This window comes from Anser anser (assembly GCF_964211835.1).
Source record: "Anser anser genome assembly, chromosome: Z".
Classification (NCBI taxonomy): domain Eukaryota; kingdom Metazoa; phylum Chordata; class Aves; order Anseriformes; family Anatidae; genus Anser; species Anser anser.
The window spans coordinates 7,515,540-7,536,285 of NC_139723.1; the positions used below are offsets into that span (position 1 = coordinate 7,515,540).

The following is a 20,746-nucleotide window of genomic DNA, read 5'->3' on the forward strand; positions in this document are numbered from 1 at the left end:
GGCTGCAGGACGCCGACACTGCTGCACCAGGCTCTTGGCAAAGCCCTCAGCATCCATGAAGGCAGGACACTTGTTTCATGTTATCAAATAATCTGTGTTTTGGTGTGATCAGGTAACTGCAGGAAATGGCCTTGGCAACAAGATTTTGATATCTGTACATTCATTTGGTCCTTTGGGAACCACACACTGTTGTGTCTTGCCATCATTTCATGCCAAAGACAGGAGCTCCCACTGTACTCTTTTGCCTTTTAGGAAATCTTTCTTGTACAGTCTTTTGGTGAAACTGAAGCCCACGCTAACACATTGGACTTAGTTGTTCTAGCTTCCTCTGCTGAAGAGTACTGAAAACTTTCCCGTAGAAAGAGGGCAGAAGGTCCATGGGCTGGAGGCACAGCTGAGGCAGGGGACCAACTCCTCAGGCTTCCCAAGTGGCAGCAGACAACACACCTGGCTGACTGATTCCCAGCCTGGGGAACAGTGGCTATGTATTTTCTTGCTTGGGAGGACCTTGGATCTGATGGTTACAAAAGTCCACGGAGATGCTTTTATAACAAAAGTTCCACTTTTTTTTCTTTTTCTTTTTTCTTTTTTTTTCTTTATTTTTTTTCCCTTATATGGGACTGAATTAAATCACAGCCTTTATCTGCCAGTTAGGTGGCAGAATGACAGTCTACAAATTAAATCCAAGAAAGCCAGAATTACAGCAAAAGCTGTAAAGTGGCTGATTTCATTAGCTGGTCACTATTTTTGTCATTCAGATGGCTGGTAATTAAACTGAATGAGCAGAGCCTTCCTGTCACAAACAAGATCCTACCTTGTGGGAGATTTGTTATTTAAATTTTCAGATAACCAGCCTTACTTGAGGGGCTCATTTCCTTTTTAATGTGTAATCCATTCAGTTCTTTCAGATGTTTGCCCTGCCAGGGTGAATCTAGGAGTGGGCAGTATCTCAGCTTTGCAACATGCACTTAGATATTTCAGCAGTTCCTTTGTCTCCAAAGGGCACAGCAAGTGGCTGAAATCAATAGTATGGGCTTGGCATTCCAGAATAGTCAACAAACACCATGTTTAACCAAGAACAGCTACTGATGCAAACAAAATGTTACTGCTTGACCTCGTTATTGTGCAAAGGCTAATAATCTTTTCTACAAAACTAAAGCTAGGAAACAGTTTACTGGGAATACATCTCCTATTTAGATTTGTAGGGTTAATGCCTTTCCTGCAGGGAAAATAAAGCATGTTTTCAGCATGTCCAAATGAGTTTAAAGTATAAACCTGCCTTGGCACTTTTTGGCACTTATAATTTCCAATATGATTTGTATTCTATTTCTTTCTGTCTGCTTCCCCATCTGATTGCTTCTAAATTCAATATTAATGTAGCAAATAAAATAAAAGAAACAAACAAACAAAAAAACCCTCAAGAACAACAACAAAAAATAACACACAAAGATGCAGGGACTCAGCTGACAGGATGCTCTCTGTGCCATGTCGTCTTAAAGTGAAGCACTAGTTCCTGTCTCATATTTTATCACTAAATTAGTGTAAGCCACCACTGCAAAACTTATTGGCTGCTATCCTCATTTTTTCCCATAATTCTGCTATGGAACAGGATTTTTTTTTTTTTTTTTTTTTTCAAAATAACATATTCTTAAAAAAAAATCTTTATCAGGAGAGTCTAGTGAACAAGTCCATCTCTGGGGAGGTTCTGTTATAGTTTGATTGCTTAACTAAAAACTACATCTTGCTTTTTGAGATGTAATAACTGGCTATTGCCTATGGTTTTAGTTTGGCTGAACTACCACAAGATAGATCAGCACAAGGGTACAATGAGAATAAGGATCAGCTCAGAATGTTTGTGGCTTATGCTGTTAGACAGCACTGAAACTGTTACTTGAGACACTCGTGGGAAGTTTGAAAGGGATTGTATTTCCTTTTGGCAGAAATAAAATCAAACAGATTGCTGAGAAGATTTGGCAATGAATAAAATACTTACATTAACTTCACCTAGTATTTAAATACGTTTATATATTGAGAAAGACAAGAAACTACCTTACAGCATAGGCTCTGTTTCACTTAATTTCACCCCAAAGATCTGCAAGAGATCTTCTGTTTAATTTTATGAATGGGAGTAGTTTGACAGAACCCACCAAAAGTACTTGTGAGATTAAAAATTCCAGTCAGTGAGTGCTTAAGCACATGCCTTGCATTAAAGACATGGGTGGTACCCAAAACTCTATAGGGTAGATCCCATGCATACTTCAGGCTCATGCTAAAATAAAAGCTAAATGTGTAGGCAAATCTTTGCTGAGGGAAATTTGAGTCAATTGGAAGACAACTGCTATGTCTAAACTTGCCTATGGGTACAAAAAATATCACGTGCCACAATCCCAATATTCTTGATACAGAGATCACAGTAGAATGACTTCCCTCAAGCCCCTAATCTGGGCTTTTTGTTCACAGGATTTGGGAAAGAGGCAGGATTTGGAACAGGCAGGCACCCAAAATTGGCTCCCCTTTGCCCAGTCACACAGGGAGAAAGAAGGAGCTTTGAACTAGAAATGAAATAAGTAAAAATCATCAGCTGATGTAGCAGTAATAATAAAAAAAAAAAAAAAATCAACCTTTTTTTGGGGGGAGGAGATGACTAGCTTTTTGACTCTTTTTGACTTGTTACATTGGAGTACCGTTACCCCAATGTAACAAGTATATAGTTATACAGTACCCCCATGTAACACGTTTTCCACGAAAAGTACAAGCTGGCAGGCATGGCAAGAAGCTCCCACGAGATGGCAGTGTCTACTCACTACTGAGCCCAGAAACTAAGTAGCTCTAAAATCACAATTCTTCAGAAAAGATCTCTCTCTTATTAACTCCTTAAAAGCTAACTGAAGCCAATGGAGAGCACCCCGATAACTTTGACCTGCTTGATCTGCTCTGCTCCAACTCCTCTTAGGGTAGTGACTTTTATCATGGTTCACACACTCTAATTTTCTGGGTATATTGTATGTTTTAGTCTTCCAGAAGTTCCCTTAGTATGGAGAATGAAAAATGAGTGGCACAGGGAGCCGGTGAAATTCTCTTGCTAATGGGCAGGTGTCTTACTGTGGAAGAAAAGTGCGGTAGGGTGTTAAATGGCATAATACATGTTTTCTGGGAGTCACACCAGCGTAATTATATATTATCAATGTGATGCAAACTGTGTAGGGTGTGACTTACTCCTTTTATGCACAACTTACAGGAGAGTCACTGAAAAAAGAAAACCCTCCACTTTGTCATTTATTTCAACAGTTATTGCAGGCTTGAAGCTGTCCAAGAGCTTTAGCCTAGGGCCAGTTGTAATGAGGCTCTGAAGAAACTGCTGGCCCCCTTGGTAAAAATAAGATAAAAAAACACTTTGTCCAAGAGGCCCTTCCTTCAGCCTACAACAGTCTGAACTAAAAACATACCTGTCATTAATAACATTATATAGTTCTCCCCCAGTTAAATGCAGGTCAAATGAGCATCTTAAAAAGAGTCTGTAATGACTGACTGCAGCACAAAATCAAAACATTTGGTAGATTTAAAATCTCCTTCTGCAGGGATCCTGTGGGACATTGGCACAATGAGCTTTTTGTTTGCAGCTGACTACAGTACTTTTTAGTTTGTTTGCTTTATTTAACCCTCGGAGGTAGGCTACCTCCCTACAAAACCCCGTGCCTTTTGAAGGGCTTTGTGTTCAATATCGTTACTCTTTCTGCGAGGGGTGCAGTTACAGATTTGCTCAGGTCAGACCATTCTGATTCACTGACCAATAAAGGGGGGAAAAGAGAGGGCTTTGTTTTCTCCAGAATTAAACTTGGGTTTGATTTTGCTTTGTTTTTTGTGCCGCTACCTAGGACTGACAACCTGAGGGCCAGCACTGCGAACACACGGCGTAATGCTGCGGTGCTGAAGGGAAGAAAAACTAACATGGAGTCTCTGGACAGTTTTAAAAGTGGCAATATGCCCCATTACTCTCCTAGCTGGCAGCTCTCTCCCAGTGACAATCTGGCCACAGACACTAGCCAGCTCCTTATTACGGCACTAATCTTATGTAATGGGAGTGAGCTCACTGCCCTACAAAGCACTAATTATCAACAGCATTTTCCGAAGGATATGAATAACTCCCCTTGTGAGACAGAGGCCCAAGGCACAACCCCAAGTAGCTATATGCACTTAATCCATAACATGAATAGCTCCAAAGGACTCCTTTACAGCTGTGCCTACTCACAAGGGCCTTTAACAGAGAAACGCCAGCAGCCCAAACACAATGGAGAAGCTGCCAAAAGCAACACCAGATTTCTTCTATTTGGATGGGTGTGCTTTACAGCTGTAAAAGTTACTATTCACAGAGCTAAGTGAATTATTTAAATTCAATTTCCCTAAGATACCTTCAAATGTCACATTGTATTCACAGTGTCTTTGATCAAGCCAATTATTAAATGTCTCCAATGACAGTGTAAATTTTGTTATTTTGTAGTTTGTATTACATCAAATTTATGATATACAAAGACCCAAGTAGGCATGGACAAATCTTTCTTTTCATATAGTTGTATTACTATTTGGGCTTTGTCTTTTTCTCCTGTACCACTGTGATTTTACCAAACTTATTTGCCTTTATTTTTTCAAGAATTTTATAACGTAAGTGAAATGAAGATTGCCTATGAACCATTGTAAAAGAGTTATTCACTATCCCTGAAATTCAGGAGAAAAATCTACAGAAAAGTGCAAGAATAATTTTGATTCTGTATTTTATTATTATTATTATTATTATTATTATTATTATTATTATTATTTGTAAACAAGCTCTTATTTGTAGCTGTTTTGATTTGCTTGTAAAATATCGAGCAGAGGAAAACTAAGGCTTTCCCATACTAAGTATCAGTGGGACAACCCCACAACCACACTGTAATAGAAGGAAAGCAGATCAAAAAAATGTGCTTTTAAAGATGTTGTATTATTTCTTTCTGCCTCTTCCATCTGTCAGTGCAATGAAATGCATATACCTCAAATGTGTTGAGCAGATATTTGCCTGATTTTGAGGATGCAATGAAAAACGAAGCTCTAGGAGTGCTGGGGTGCTGTGAGCACTCTGAGCTCACTTCAGTGCCTTTGTCTTTGAGATTAACCATCTGGAAATTAGGGTCTAGGCAGATGAGCCAAAATTTGCAGGCTACAAATCCCCTGCCTCTAGCCCACATGATCTCATGTGTGGCCGATGCTACAGGTCCAGGCATGTGGCAGTGGTCGCTAACTTATAATTCTCACCACAGTGAGAGGTGAACTTGCACCACAAGCCTGGGTCTCGGTTTCATGAAAGAGCATTCTCTTTTTGTGTTGCACTCACGAAAGAGCAATCAGCTCTTTTCCCTTGATAGGAAATGGGAACACTGGAAACACTGCCTAAGTGTTTTTCATGTGGCCCATCAGCTCCAGAAGACAAATCCACCTCTCCCAACCACCGGAAATGCTGGAAAGCTCTTTCTTTTCCAAAAGAAAAGAAGCAAGAACACATTGTAGATGAGAAAAAATTGCTTCCTGCCATACAACTACAGTACAACAAATCAGAACAAATTGGATTCATACAGGTGGCCAGCAATACTTTCCAGTGTTAGTGAAATTACATCTCATTTTGGTTTACATATTGGACTAGGTGCCCTAAGCTTAGCCAAGGAGTTCCAGAGCTTTTGTCCTGACCATATCCAAGAAGCTCCCACTTTGTCTTTAAAGGGAATTTGCAATAAACAGACAAACCAACAAATAAAAAGGAGGACAAATATAATATCTGGCCCATAAAAATCTGTATAATGAAATATCAGTTACAGGGAAAGCAATCTTTTTATGTGAAAGTGGCACCTGGACTGCCAGTTGAACTTTAGGGCACAAAAGGTATGACCTAACTACTTTAATCATGTTATTTTGCAGTTTTCAAGACCAGTACATGTTTGGGATACAGGGGGTACAGCACGATGAAAAAGTAAAGCTTAGCAGGAAGTGCTGAGGCTATCTAGACAGCCCAATATGCTGCACAAGGTTATGACATTTTGTCTGAAAAGCAGGAAACTGCTGAGCAGGTTTATCTTGAGAACTACTTTACTACTAAGACCTAAAACCTGTCAAAATCCCCTAAAAGCACACAGATAACTATGCATCACACAGTTCAGTGAGGTAGATGTAAAGGTCTCTTTACACACTCTTTGCAGGAACAGAACCTCACAATACTACAAATTAAAACCATGCCTGTTTCTACTTAAAGATATTTTTCCTTGTCCTAAGAGTTTGTTAAATAAAACATTTTGATGTTTTCAGCATTTAAATTTGAACATATATTCAAACATAGTCAATCTACAATACAGACATGGAAAAATGTCATGTGGACCAAAAAATAAAAAAGAAAATGTGTTTTGAACATTATTACTTGCTTTCTCACTCAATTTGATTGTGCTTGTTTTGTTATTCAAGAAACGAACATTTTCCTTGGGTAACTCTGAGAATTAGACCATTTCTTCCAAAATTTGGTTATTGGCATTATTTTTCCAAGTCACATAAATTCTGGTTGATTTATGAAAAATAAACACAAGGAGAAATGGGCTTTTTTGACTGCTGACTTTTTTGACAGTCACTATTTTCTGTGGGGGATCACCAAGAATGTCAAGATACCAAAAGTGGCTGACAATAGACAGTCCACTATTAGGCACCTAAATAATTGCCTGTTTTTTCAATACAACTGTGAGTCTGCCCAGGGTAATCTAGGTTTAGCTTAGGCTTCCCAGTTAGAACCCTAATTTTATATGCTCACACTTTAAAAGCCTTGGTCATGTTCTCCCTACACAACCTTAACAAGTCCCCTGTCCCACTGAAGTGGCATGATCTGATCTCACAGAAAACTGAAAGGCCCTTGCTTATTTGATTGGCAAAACTGATATCCATTGATTGGTCAGGGAGGGGAAATTTCCACAACTGCATCTGAGATTCTAACTCTTCTCACATTACTAGACCAATGACAAAGATGAATTTATCACCTTCTCCAGCCCCACCACTGCAGCTTTTTAACGCTCATGTGAACAGACAAGAAGGCTGTGCAGAAAAAAAAACCACAACAACTGTATTTTGGGAGCCTATGGAAGTGAGGCAGCACAAGATTTATGTCATTGCTGCATATGACCATGAAGCCCACAAAAATAGCTGAGGTGGGTATGTGTATTCAGGAGCACACTGTGACTGGAAACAATGTGCAGTGCACTTGGATGTATGTTTGTTGTTTTTCACTAAGGAACTCATGCAGGTGCTTTTGTTTGACTATCATATTTAATGGTGGCTGACATTTAGTTTCAGTTTAAAAATTCTGGAAAAACTCTTGGCTTGGTTTTGAGCTGAAAATGCCACAAAGAGGACTGATTTTCTTCCATCAGACTCATTGGTTGAAATACCTATCAGGTGCAAATAAAAAAAAAAAAAAAAAGTCGCCTGATCCCTTTTCCAGAAATTGCTAATAAAATACATGCCAACACCTAGCAAAAGAGTTCTTTTCAACATACTGACTATTTGAGTTGTGGGCTTCTTATGTCCATGGAAAATGTGTACCAGAGTAATCCAGACCTTATCCCATATTGTCCAATGGTAAGGCCTGTGGTTCAGGGATTTCTCATTCCAGTTCTAGGTTTGTGTCTCCTTTTATTCGATTCAGGAAAAAAAAAAAACCTCACGTGAGAGAGAAGTCACAACTTTTATGCGTAAACACTGATTATCACAGCTATTTAATCTGGGCAGTACTAGGTCAGCTGCAGCATTGGGACAATAATTTCATCCATGATGTGTCTTGCTGATGCTGCTATTCATGTGCTTTTTCTTTTAAATCTACTGAGCATCACAACCTTTTTTTAAACCAAAAACTTATGAAATCATATAAGCATGATTTTCAGATTAAACCAAGCTGTTGTCAGAAAACTATCAAGATAAAGATGAATGAATGTATATCACTTTTATATGCACTTTCCATCTGAAAGTTGGTGTGACTTTTCTGATATTGATAGTATCTCCAACTGAAAGTATCTCTTATATCAGGGGGATCCTCCGCACACTTGATGAATTTTCTACTACACCAGAATTGTTGAATAGAATTCTAGATAGACAATAGTCTCTTGGAGAGGAGCTGGGCAACAAAGACAAAAAAAGCTGATGCACCCTGATATGTAGAACACCAGAAGGCTGTTTAGATTTTGATATGTGCAACACCTGTCTCTCTACTCATAAATTTATTTTAGAACCTGAGGAAGTATGAAATAATGCTTATTTTCATTATTGTAAATTACATTGACACATTTAACACTATCATAACTGCTTTTCATCTGCAAATGCATAAATGATGTACATTTTTCAACTACATGGTATTCAAATTCATTGGAATTTAACGACACCATCAGGGAACTAAATTTGATGTTTACAGTTGATTTTTTCATTTTTTCTATTTATTACCTGAGGTGTAATGAATCACCACCACTAGAGGATAGTGTCATCAAAGTTAAACCATCCTCAGAGAGTGCCTGTTTCAGACAGTGAGGTGCGAGATGCCATGTAAAAGACAGAGAATGAAATAATCCAGAATGAGTGAAGCTCAAGGCCATGACCCATCTTGTGCTCCCAAAAATACACGAGAGGCAAGAGAAAGTGATGAAAAGAAACTCCTTCACTTACATCCTGCAAGACTCTGTGGCTCCAAGCACAAATGGGTACAAACATGAATTAAGTTGTTTTCACCACAGAACTACCGAGCAGTCAATTGGGCAACAAACACTTTCATCTTCCTTCCTTTTCTCCCCATTCTGTTACCTCCTACACATGGTAATTTCCCAAGAAATGTCTCATTTATGAGTTATTCTAAGGGACTTTAAACCTATGGCTATTTACACAAGAATGTAATAAGTGAAGCCTGCTTTTATCCAGGTGTCTTTCTACAGAAGTTGTAGTCACATAGTATGCAGCAATGATCACTACGTGCATGTGTGAGCATGTGCACATGTGTATCCTGTAGTCCAGATGCTTTCTCCTTTAAGAAGAATTCACAACTGGGGAGGAAAATAATAAGCCTAACTGCTTTTTTATATATATAGTGCTATTCAGTGGGTGTTAAACTGCAATAAATCATCTGTCCCTTCTACAGAAATGCCTGTTTTGAATTGGTAAGACTGTCATCATTTCCTGTATCAAGCAGCTATTTGATTTAGGTCTACTAAAGGTGGACAGAGAGTGTTTTTCCTCTCCTCCTGCTGATTTTAAGGATGTTAAAGGTGGACAGAGTGTTTTCCCTCTCCTTCTGCTGTTTTAAGGCAACAGGAGGTATCTACAGCAACTTAAAACTTTATGGACAGATTATTGGTTGCAGGCCTCCTGAACCACCTAAGAATGACTGCTTCTCCATCCTGGCCATCAAACTGCCACACCGACTACAACATCTCCCACAAAGACCTGAAAGGCTTCTTCATGCACTCAAAAAGACCCAGCCAATGCAAGGGCTCGTATGCCATATCTCCATCTGAAAAAATGCATTCTGCTCTATATAGGTAAGGAATCATCTCAGAGCTGAAAAGCAAAACCAGTTGCAGCAGTGACCCTTAAGTAATAGTTTCAGACTTTCTGAGATTTTCTCTTTAGAAACATTACGAGGTCCCACATATAAAATAATAAGAACTAAAATTAAGATTTTAGAACTACATCACAAATAGAAATTATCCTGAAACAAGACAGTATCCTGGCTGTTTGCTTGGATGCATATTTAGTGACTGCATGTTTTCATGCAGCTTTCCTCAGTTCTGGTGGGAAATTGATAAGACACCACAAAAAGAAAGGAGTGGATGATTTCATTTCAAAGGCATCTTACCAGTGGGCTACCATCAGTCCAGCGGAAGTCACGCTCAAACATCTTGTCATTGAGGCCAATCCACTGGTAGTCATGCCCAATATCTAATGGGAAAGGAACCAGAAGGATATATTTTTTTAACTTTCCCATAAATGGGAGAGATTTCATCAAAGAAAAGAAAAAGAATTTGCACAGAATGAATCAGACATCCTGTTCTTAAGATTCTTCTACTCCCTATGCAAAAAACTATTTACAGGCTGTTTTTCAGCATTTTTATTTTAACTTGGATGTCTACAAAAATGGAGATTCTTATCTAACTGTTTTAAACAATTATACTTATATGCCTATTATCTCCTGACTGCATCCCCCCCAAATAAAACAGATGAGTTTCCTATCTGGGCACAAATCAGAAAGAAAGAAAAAAAAAAAAAAAAGGACAGAAAGCAAAAAAAAAAAAAGGCAAATATTTTTGGCATAGGACATAAGACTAGGTCACTTCCCCCCAAAGTGAAACATTTTCTGTGTAACAAGTCATAGTTTAATAGAGATTAAGGATCTTGCACTTAAAGCCAAAGTGAACACCAAGAAAACAAAGTGCATCTTTGCATCTCTGCATTCTAAAAGTATATTTTAACATGCAGATGTAAAAGTTTCGTCAACAGCCAATATGATCCTAGCTCTGAATCCTCAGTGCCTGTGCTTGCTTAGAGAGATGACAACAGTACGTACGGTTCACAAAGATCTGCTCCTCGTGGGACAAGATGCTCGTCAGGTGGGCTCCCTGCAGACGGCATTCCCTTTCAGCCGTGTCCCAAGTGCGCCGGTGGGCAAAGTATTTGTAGCACTGCCCTTGGAACTTGTGCCAGCCGTAATCACAGGTCTCCGTGTCTGTGACAAATAAACAAACCACGTTTCTGATAATGGGCATTGAACACAGATGTGTTTCACATGGATGGAGTCTCTGTAGTGCAAAGGTTGAAGAACATGCCCAAAACTCGTTAAGTATCTTGAGTGCTAATTAAATTTTCATGTTGTTCTGTTTACCCAGTTTAGATGTAAACTGCAAATATATTATTTATGTAAGGAGTATAACCGTACTTGGCAGCTTTGTGATCTTCTACTGTTCAAGTTATGCTGTAGCCAGGCAATCTCAGAAGGATATTTTTATTCCATTACTCAGGGTGAATGAAATGACTTTATGTTAGACTGACATTAGTCTACATTTCATCTAAATTTTCTGAGTCTGTATGTGGGGATTGGATTTTTTACTTGTAAGGGGGACTAGTTCTTTGAATGACTGCACTGAATTACCTTGGTTTGAAAGAAACTGATAATGGAAAATAATCATGAAGGAACGTGCTTGTTATTGTTCAGTCCAGACACAAAGCTGCAGTATTATCCTTCTGAATTTACCCCTCCAAATCCTCCTCCAAAACCCATCTTCCACGATAAACTATAATTTAATAAACTCTAAGCATCAGTTTCTAAAGAAGGCTATAAAGCTGAAATACAAAGTAATAAAATGCACATTGTCTGTGCTTGTACAAGGGATGGTGCTGATAAGAATACATAATAGACAGAAGTTCATATCAGCCAGTATTTCTTTTCATCTAAGGAGAAATAAACATGAGCCTTGGAAGAATAACAATCTGTGGATTTAATGTTAATTATTTCATCAAGGTTAGGCAGCTGCAAACAGAATAGATGGCAAGAAGCAAGGTTCCCGTCCCAAGTCTCTTTCTGCACCAGCACTGTAGGAATGAATCACAGGCAAAAATCAGTATTAGTAAGATGGACAATAACAAATATGATGCCTGAGTGTGCCTGAGCTGTGCTCAATGACAAGAACCTGTCATTAAGAAAAGAGAGTTTTGGGGAGGAATGGGGAAAAAAAAAATAAAAAGAAAAAAAAAACACTACAGAAAACTCAGACTGTTTTGATTTACTGTGTAAGAAATGGCACCATAAAGGACACTTCAGCACAAGGTTATGGCATATTCTCACTACAGCTGATCCCAGCAATCTCAGCACATGCTAAGACCCTGATGGGCCTCTGTTGCAGGGTGCTAAAGAACAGAAACAAAAGCTTGGCATATTTTTTCCTCTACAAAGGATTTGCCATTTCCCACAAGATTTTGTGACAATGCCAAAACAAAACTTTGTCTCAAAGGAACCATCTTGCCTTTCCAGAGTTATATGTACATTCTGGGTGTGAATCAGATCTTGTATTTTTAATAAATAAATATATCCAATAGTTAATAAGATGCTCTGGCCTAAGAGACTCTCTTTGCATTAGTAAAAGGAAAAGCCAAACACAGAATATGTCAATGACATATGACTGCAAGTTCTTTAACTATGGTATTTCTCAGGTCAGAGCAGCTACCAGCTGAGAGGCAGTTCTGGAAAAAAAAAATAATTCACCACACAAGGCTGATTCTTAATTCAGAGCAGAAAGATGCCATTCGCATATCCTGAAGCATGGAAGTGTCATTTATTTTTGGAAGTCTGGTTGCCTTTTTAAATCTCCTGAGGTAAAAAAAATAGACTTCACATATATATGAATGAATACGTGCAAACTTATCACTTCAGAGGCTTACCAGAATTTCTCTGTCAGCTCCTGGCAACATTAATAACACAGCAGTTATTGTCGTGGGAGTCTAGTACCAAAATCCTTTTTTAAAAGTTGTCAGTACAGACGTAAATGTACTGAATATGATGGCATAATAAAGTTTACACTGATCATCTCTCTTCTATTTTCAATAAGTTAGGCTGCAGAAAACTGCTTGTGCTTTGAGTAATCCCAGCTATGAAAAAACGACTGTAATTTATACTAGCAGCTCGTTAGTTTTTGATGTTTTCCCTCTTTGCATTCTGTACGAGGTACAGGCTGCCGATACAGCTTTAATCTCTGGGACCTAGGCCATTTTAAAGTTTAGTCTGCCTTTGGCTCCCTTGAACATTTGTTTAACCACACAATGCTGACTAACAGTGATGTGTCCTCTGCAAAGGCACTTAAGTTTTTATTATTCATCTTGTTCAGGGACCACCTTGTCCCACAGGAAACAAGTCAGATAATAACAAGCAGTGTTGTATGCTGAGAACATCATAGCTGGAGAGCAGATCCAGGCTATGCTAAGCTAGCCTTGCCTGCCTCTGCAGAGAGGGGCTCCAGGATTTGAAAGAAGGTCTGCTGAAGGGCTGAATGGGAAGCAAAGCAGCTTGAAAATAGCACAGCCCAAAGACTGGGTTCAAAGAATGAGATGTAATGGCCCGAGTATGAACCATCAGCACCAGAATTCCTCCTCATAAGGCAGAGGATGCCAAACTGCAACATACGTACTCACAGTTGATATGCATGCACCCATGGTGCACATACAACTCTTCCCTTCTATCCAAAACAACATGGATTTTTTTTCCAAGAGGAAAAAATTAAATAACTTCTTCAGCACTTGTTTGTAGCCCAAAACTACCAAAGAGAAGAAGACAGGGCTGAAGTCTGTAAAATAAATAGGATTTTAGAAGAGGAAGTGAGGATTTATTTTTTGAAAGGAAAGAGTCAAAAGAAGAGGGGAAAATGGAAGGAAGAAAGGGAGAATCATGAGGCCAGAGGACAACAAATGTTAACCAGGCAAATAAAAATGCGGGGACTGTTTCATCTCTGTTGCAGAGAACTGAAACAAACACTGATTTGCCCTGACTTTGTGTGTGCACAAGGACATGTATACATGCATATACATTTATACACACACATATATATACATATATACAGACACACACGTATGTATTAATGCATACACATCTTACTGCATTAATACAAATGAAAGAGAGACACAAAGGTAAAGGTAACTGCCCCATATGGATATACTTTTTTAATGCCTTTTAATGCCTTTCTTGAACCAGTAAAGTCTAATTGCAGGTGGCTGTAAACTTTCTGACCGAATCACCTGTGAGAGCAGAGTAGGTGTGAGGACTTACTGAATACAATGCTCCATGTTCACTGTAGACTTATCCTGGGAGGTAGTCACAGCTTTCTGTAACCTTATTCCAGAATGTGATGGAAAGACTGAAACACTACTTGCCATATTTATGGCGTTTTAAAAGTTGTCTGACTAAGTTTTAAGATTTATTACAACTTACAGGCTTTTTCAGTGATGTGTGCAAGGAGTTACTTACACAACCTCTGTTCTTTGTAACTGCAATTGTATATGTGTAACAACATCTCTAGAATCTGTGTTCAAAAAAAAAAATACAAAAGTTCTCTGTAGATTTAATACATAAGCAGGTATTGCTTTTTCAACAGCTGCAATATGCTGCTGACTGTAGGTTCCTTGTCTTTAAATAAATTCCATAAGAGCCTTAAAGCAAATAAAGACAGAAAAAGAGGTGCTAGAACATAAGGAGAGTACTGCTCAGCTGTGGATTTTACCCGTGACCGTCTGTCTTCAGGTAATGAACAAACGCCTGAGGCCCATTAGCCCACACATCTTGAGGAGGAACCATTTCTCTGGTAAATATTCAAAACAGTCCCTCCTCAGCTGAAAGACATCAGCTAGAGACCATCTGTTTTCAGAAAGTATCCTTGCACTGAGCCCTTCTCAAACATTTCCATTCCAAGCTACTAAGCTCTGGGAACAAAGTGAATCAAACGAGACAGAAGTAATCACAAACATTTAAACAAAGAACTTGGGTTATAAAAAAATAATAATAATAAAATTAAAGTAAATGGGGTTTTGTATGACAAAAAGAAAAAAAAAAGTTTTGTTTTCAGAACCTGGAAGACAGAGCAGCTGTCTATGTTATGCCAAGGAGGCATGTCCAGTAACAAACATATGTACCAGCTTGGCACACAGGCCCAAACATGCAGCTGCCTTTGGTAAGCTGGCTAGGCGAGGTGTGCCTGCAGGGATCCTGCAGTGGAGAAAGCCAGACTTTGAGTTTAAAAGGCAAACACCACTCCTTGAAAGCAGGTAGACACCCTTTAGAATAGCAAGGGGGGGAGGGACAAAAAGAAAAGGGAACTCCAACCAGCCACAGAAGGAAAATGAAGACAGAAAGAGGTGCTCATCTACCCAGCTCTGACCTCATTCATCAGGATGCTGAAAGCTCTCCAAAGGGCCTTCCACAGAGGCATGCCAATGAAATGACCGCTGTATCTCCTGGGATAAGACTCATACCGAGGCCTGCTTCAGTCTGCAGTCACCTTTCCAAAAGCCTTTTCTGGGTATTTCAGCATTTAAGAAGTGACGTGCAAATGTCACCAAGTGGCAAGCATCTGTGCTTTGAAAAGATACACATGATGGGCAAAAGAGGGTATTTTCTAACAGAGGTCCTCCGCTCCCCTTTGATCTAGTCTGAATCAGAAGCGATGCTGGCTTGCTGACCTACCAATCTGGTTTAGAAAGGAAACACCCTCGGTTACTCTATTTCTAACATCAGACAACTTTAGCTCTCTTCAGGAAGAAGTTCCCGGGCTCAGATTGTCTGCTGAACTGCTTCCACCTGGCAAGAAAAATGTCTGTCAGGGAGCCAATTACAGCTCAGTGGTTCTCAGAATTGATATCTTTCACCCTAGGTTAGATCACCCTGAAGGCTCCTTGACTCCCACCACCTGTCGGAGCTCCCTGACATGCAGCCACAGCGTCCCCATGTCACATCTCCTCTTAACACTGATACTATGCTACACGTCAGCTGAAGATCTCTTAATCTAGAAAAGTCTCACTGGCGCATTTTGGTAAAATTCTGAACTCTACATATTTTTTTCCACACCAGTGTCTTGAGACCAGAGTGTAGTGAAATTGTCTGCTATATTTTGAGTTTCATTTTTAGAGGCAAGATGCATTCACTGGTTCCATTAAGTTCCACGATATTTTGAAAACTCAGCAACATGTCTAAAAAAGCCATTCAACTTCCCCCCCCCCCCTTTTTTTTTTTTTCCTGAGGCTCTCTAAAATAAATAGTATATACTGGAGGAAAAAAAAAGAGAAAGTAATGAAATATAATCTTGGTGTGCTCAACTCCACCTTTCCTGTGGCACTGAGGTACACATTCTGTCGTTCTGGCTGGTCTTTAAATCTAGTGAGGTCAGGACTGGTGCCTTGAAATAAAGCCTGCTTGCCAGACAACTGTGTCTGAATTGCCAACACGATTTTATTTTGTCTGGTGGAGTGGAAATTTGGCACTGAACACTTATCCCAAGTCCCAAACCACTGCAGGACTTTAAGTGGAGGAAATTTAAATTCCAAAGCTGAGTGAGCAGGGCTCTGGTTCTGATTGACAAACTAGGAAATGTTCCCATTAACCACCTAAAATGCACTCTCAGGTTGGTCGTAAAAAGCAGCTTAAAGCTACCACAGTACTCAGAGCCATCCACTGCTACAGATTTGCTGAAATGACAGGGAGAAGGAGGGGAGTGAGAACATTTATTTCTTTTATTGTGAAAGCACTGTCAACTTGTAATTTTGGAGAACAGATTCAGAAGCTCCTTTCAAATCACAAGGTTAGGCAGACTACTGAAAAAATTAAATAGTAAAATGTGCTGGAGCCAGTCAGCTTTGAGAGGGTCCAACTCTAACAAACAAACCTCTATAGGTTGAGCTGGAAGAGTTTGCAAACTGCCTTCCACTCATTAAAGATGAAAAACAAACCTGAAAATAGGCAGTATTAATTAAACAAATCCAAAGGTCCAGTTCATTCATCTGTAAATGAAACCACTCAGCTGAAGAAAAAGAGAAAGAAGGATATTTTCATAAGCTTTAGAAAGTACACTTTAAAGTACCCTTTCTTTTTTTTTCCATGAAAACGCCTTCATCAATTTTAGTGACAGAACAGATTTTGCTACCCTTTCCCCCCTACTACAGGCACATATTGAGTAAGCAGCTTGCAGAGTAAATATTTCTATTAAATACAGCAGGATTTCTTGCAGACAGTGCAAGTAACAGTTACAGGAACCTGGATGTTTAATCTAGTTTCAATTGCCTGGTTTAGAAGATCTTTTAAAACTTCCCTGTAATTGTGATCCTGCACCTACTTGCCCTAAAACAGAGCAAAGCAATCTAGAAAAGTGTGGGATGACGATGTCAAGGTTATGGTGCCCTGTGAAAGGACATATAATCTGGTATATTCGGTAGACTGTTCCTACTTTCCAGTGACACCTGTTGGAAGACATGTGTTCTGATGTGTCTTTCACACTGTATAGAATTTTTTAGAGAGAGAAGCTCAGTCCAACAGTAACTCTTTCCACTCATTATCCCATAAGCATCACTAGTGATGAAAGGACCTGGTTATATGTCTTCCTAGTAGTCTGCAAGGCAATATGAACAGGCTGTGTTTGCCTTGGAGCCACCTGAAAGCTGTATGGCTGTAGTTACTCTGACACAGAGACTGCCTGATATATCTGTTAATATTTAGTATGGCAATAGTATGAGTTCTGGTCAGTTTAGCATGTGGCTAGTGTTTGCTCTCATTTACCTGCAAAGACGGTGCAGGCGCAACCTTAAACAAAAACTCCTGAGCCACAAATCATTGAAGTCTACCATACTCAAATTTTATTGAGACTAAAAATTGTAATGTCTCCTCATCACTAACGACTTGCCACAGTTTTTAACAGTTTCTTCAATTCTCCCTCTTCTCAAGGAGGCTTTGCTTAGCTACTCCAGAAGGGTATTGAAATGGAAGCAGATAGGTATATAAAGTTGGAAGAGTCTTAGCTGGCTGCTGGTATGATTCATCTCTCAAAATGTTTTTAGGTTCCTCCACTAATTGGAAAAACAAACAAGTAAACAAACCACAAAAAGACAAAACAAAACAGATACACTCTGCTGCTCATAATGAAGATTAACTCTGTAATGTAACAATGCGAAAGAACAAGAGGGGAAAGGAAGAAAGGATAAACTTCAGGATCTAACAAAATAAAAGTACATAAGCATGGATTCTTGTTCTTTTACTCGAGTTAGACCTGGAGTTAATGGTATATTCCCTCTTTCACAGTTACACATCTGTGACCTAGGTCACCCTAGATTTTAAAGTATACCTTACCTTGCTCACAAAGAGCACCTATATAGCTTGGCAGACAGAGGCAAGTAAAGGTGTTGAGGCCATCTATACACGTGGCTCCATTGCGGCATGGGTTAGACTGGCATTCATCGATATCTACAACATAAAGATAAAAGTGTGTTTATAATCCACCCACCTCCCAGAAAGGAAATGTTATTCAGCCTTGCTCATAATCATTACTAGGACCAGTTCAATCCAGAAGAATGAAGTATTGCAAAAGATCCAAAACAGCAGTTTTATTTGTATGATAGTTAATTTCACTCTGCACAACTTTCCTTTCTCTTCACCCAAAATCAAGCAGTGTTCTCCTCAGGATATGTGAATTTAATGATCCACAATTTTATATCCTGCACTCTGACTCCTGAGTTAATTTCTAAAATCCAAATCTTCAGCCCCACATTGTGCAACTGAGAAAGAAGTCATGCTGTGCAGTATGCAGTATTTTACCTTATCAGTAGAGAATTTGACTTGAATGTGTGATCATGGCATGAAAAATTCTCATGAAATACTGGAGACTCAAATATCTTCAAAAATTTCAAATGTTAGAAATTTCATATCATCAGAAAGACTGTTAATTTCAGACTTCAAAGCTGAGTGTCCTAGATTCTTATTATTTTGTAATTTCTTTTTTGTTTCATTTCTTCCTTATCTAATCTTAGCAAAACAAGGACGAACCATCATGAAGATAATCTCACTGAATGCCCAGTCAGATAGTAACATTCACAGCCACGCACAGGTTACTCCTGAGTCAATGGCTCCATATTAAACAAATGACTTTTCTCTCCCCTACTCATCTGGCTTCTTGTTTTAAATTGGACAACCATTCCATTTACTATAAATACTTTGTGGATGTATTTGCACAGGCTATAAACTAGTATGTCCTTTTATAAGAACAAACTGTGTTTCTAATGAAGATTTTGCAAACACCTTAGTCAAAGCCACACTGTTGGAAGTCACTGGCTACCAAAAACTTAAAAGAGGAGTTAAACAAGTATGTTTAACATGTAAACTTGTTAAACCAACAGTTGTGAAATCCTAGGAATAATCGCTGCATTATGTATTTTATTTGTTGTAGTAATTTGGAAAGCTCTCAGATTGACTTTTTGTGTTTTATATCTGGAATATTCTTAAATACATGTATAGAAATGCTGAGATTTACTTTCTCAAGCACCACCAAACATATTTTTAAATGGCAACTGGCAGTTGAGAGTCCCATTCCAAACTACTAATAAAATGGTAAAACTTCTATGGGGTAAGAAGTTGCCGGGTTATTCTTTTATAATCTGAAGGAAGAGAGAAAATTATTCTCTCTGATCTCTGGTTTGTAAATAGTGGATGCCACATTTCTTGACAAGGAAGAAGATCTAAGATGAAACATCTAAGATGTGACATCTATCACTAACAACCCACTAGAGAAATACTGAATTCATCAATAAGATCTAGGTAAGCAGAGAAAAACACTAGCTTTTTTTTTTTAACCATATACTGTCTTCTTGTAGAACACAAATAAAACCATAGTAGTCCTGACAATTAACCTATACTAATATCAACCTTCGGGTGGATTGAATTTTTCCTCCCCAGCTGCATATGGTGAATGGAACTCATTTAAGCAATACTGCACTTATTTTTTTCTTTCAAATTCAGCAAGTGACTGTGTAATAGGCAACCCCCTGATATTGATCAGGGAATTAAACTGAAAATTAAAAAAAAAAAAAAAGACTAAAACAGTTTTACATGAAACAGCCAAACAGCCAGTTTCATCATACATTGGCTTGTTGGTTTGGAAGGAAAAGCTGGTTACCCTGAACTGTACTGATCAGTCTCTTGAAACCAACATTCACAGCCGGGAATGCCAAATGTCTCAGGCAGCATGAGGAGGTCCTCAGCTGGAAGACTTACTGAAATACTAATTTATACTGAAGATGTATCTGACTATGGTCATATTTGCAATTTTCTTGAAAAAATATTAGCAGGCATTCAGTGTTCAGCTTCCTTGCTACGCTTGGGACTAGGCTATTTTAACACCCTTACAAATAATTACACAAAGATTTTACGGAATTATCCCAAATAATAATGCTGATCTATTCTTATTTGATATACTTATGAATTTAGTGTTAACTTATCTAGGACACTCAGTTCATTTAAATAATTCTCTTACATTTGTATGTGCACCTGTTTGTGCACTTTATGGGCAGAGAGAAAAATGGTTAGTAGACATTCTTCATTTTATTGCCCTGTCCATAAGTAAGGCTGTACTGTAGAATTTATTCAAATGTCTGTCTTCTTCAACCTCAAAAAAAAATTATTTTTGAAAATCTTGTGTATGGAAACTTTATACTTCAATTAATCTGTAGACAATCCAGTATTTAGATGGCACCACCTTACCTAATTCACACTGTTCACCATTGAAACCTGGCAAACATGTACAGATGTAAAATGAACCACGTGGGTAGCAGGTACCACCATTAAGGCAGGGATTGCTTTTGCATGGATCTTGTCCTGTTAAGTAGAAAAAGAAAGTTTACTCTGTAGCCTCAATGAGCTGATGTCTTTTTGAATTTTTGGAAAGAGAAATCTGTCTTCATTTCTGCATTGATGTTTCAGGGTTTACTGTTGTTACAGAAACTATAATAGTAAAATAGAATATTAGGAATAAAATAGTTTTGTAAAACAGTAAAGCTTATTTTGAGGCATCACTATTTTCAACTTTTAAAATAACATGGCATTTACTATGAACCAGTATAAATAATTTTCAGAATTACTACATTTTTATAGCAATTTGTACTATATTTGGCAGTCACAATATTATACTGAGGATTT

General features: G+C 38.5%; 1 protein-coding gene across 3 annotated transcripts in view; it reads right to left on the reverse strand.

Annotated features, from left to right (window-relative positions):
• The window catches only part of VCAN (versican), a 117,813-nt gene that overhangs the window by 12,058 nt on the left and 85,009 nt on the right, over nucleotides 1–20,746 (reverse strand). For all 3 annotated transcript variants that reach the window (XM_083817571.1, XM_083817569.1, XM_083817570.1), the window contains 4 exons: nucleotides 20,312–20,425; nucleotides 17,909–18,022; nucleotides 10,604–10,762; nucleotides 9,896–9,978 (listed from right to left, as the gene is read on the reverse strand). In XM_083817571.1, coding sequence (XP_083673697.1) covers nucleotides 9,896–9,978; nucleotides 10,604–10,762; nucleotides 17,909–18,022; nucleotides 20,312–20,425 — 470 coding nt within the window. The remainder of the gene's footprint in view (nucleotides 1–9,895; nucleotides 9,979–10,603; nucleotides 10,763–17,908; nucleotides 18,023–20,311; nucleotides 20,426–20,746) is intronic.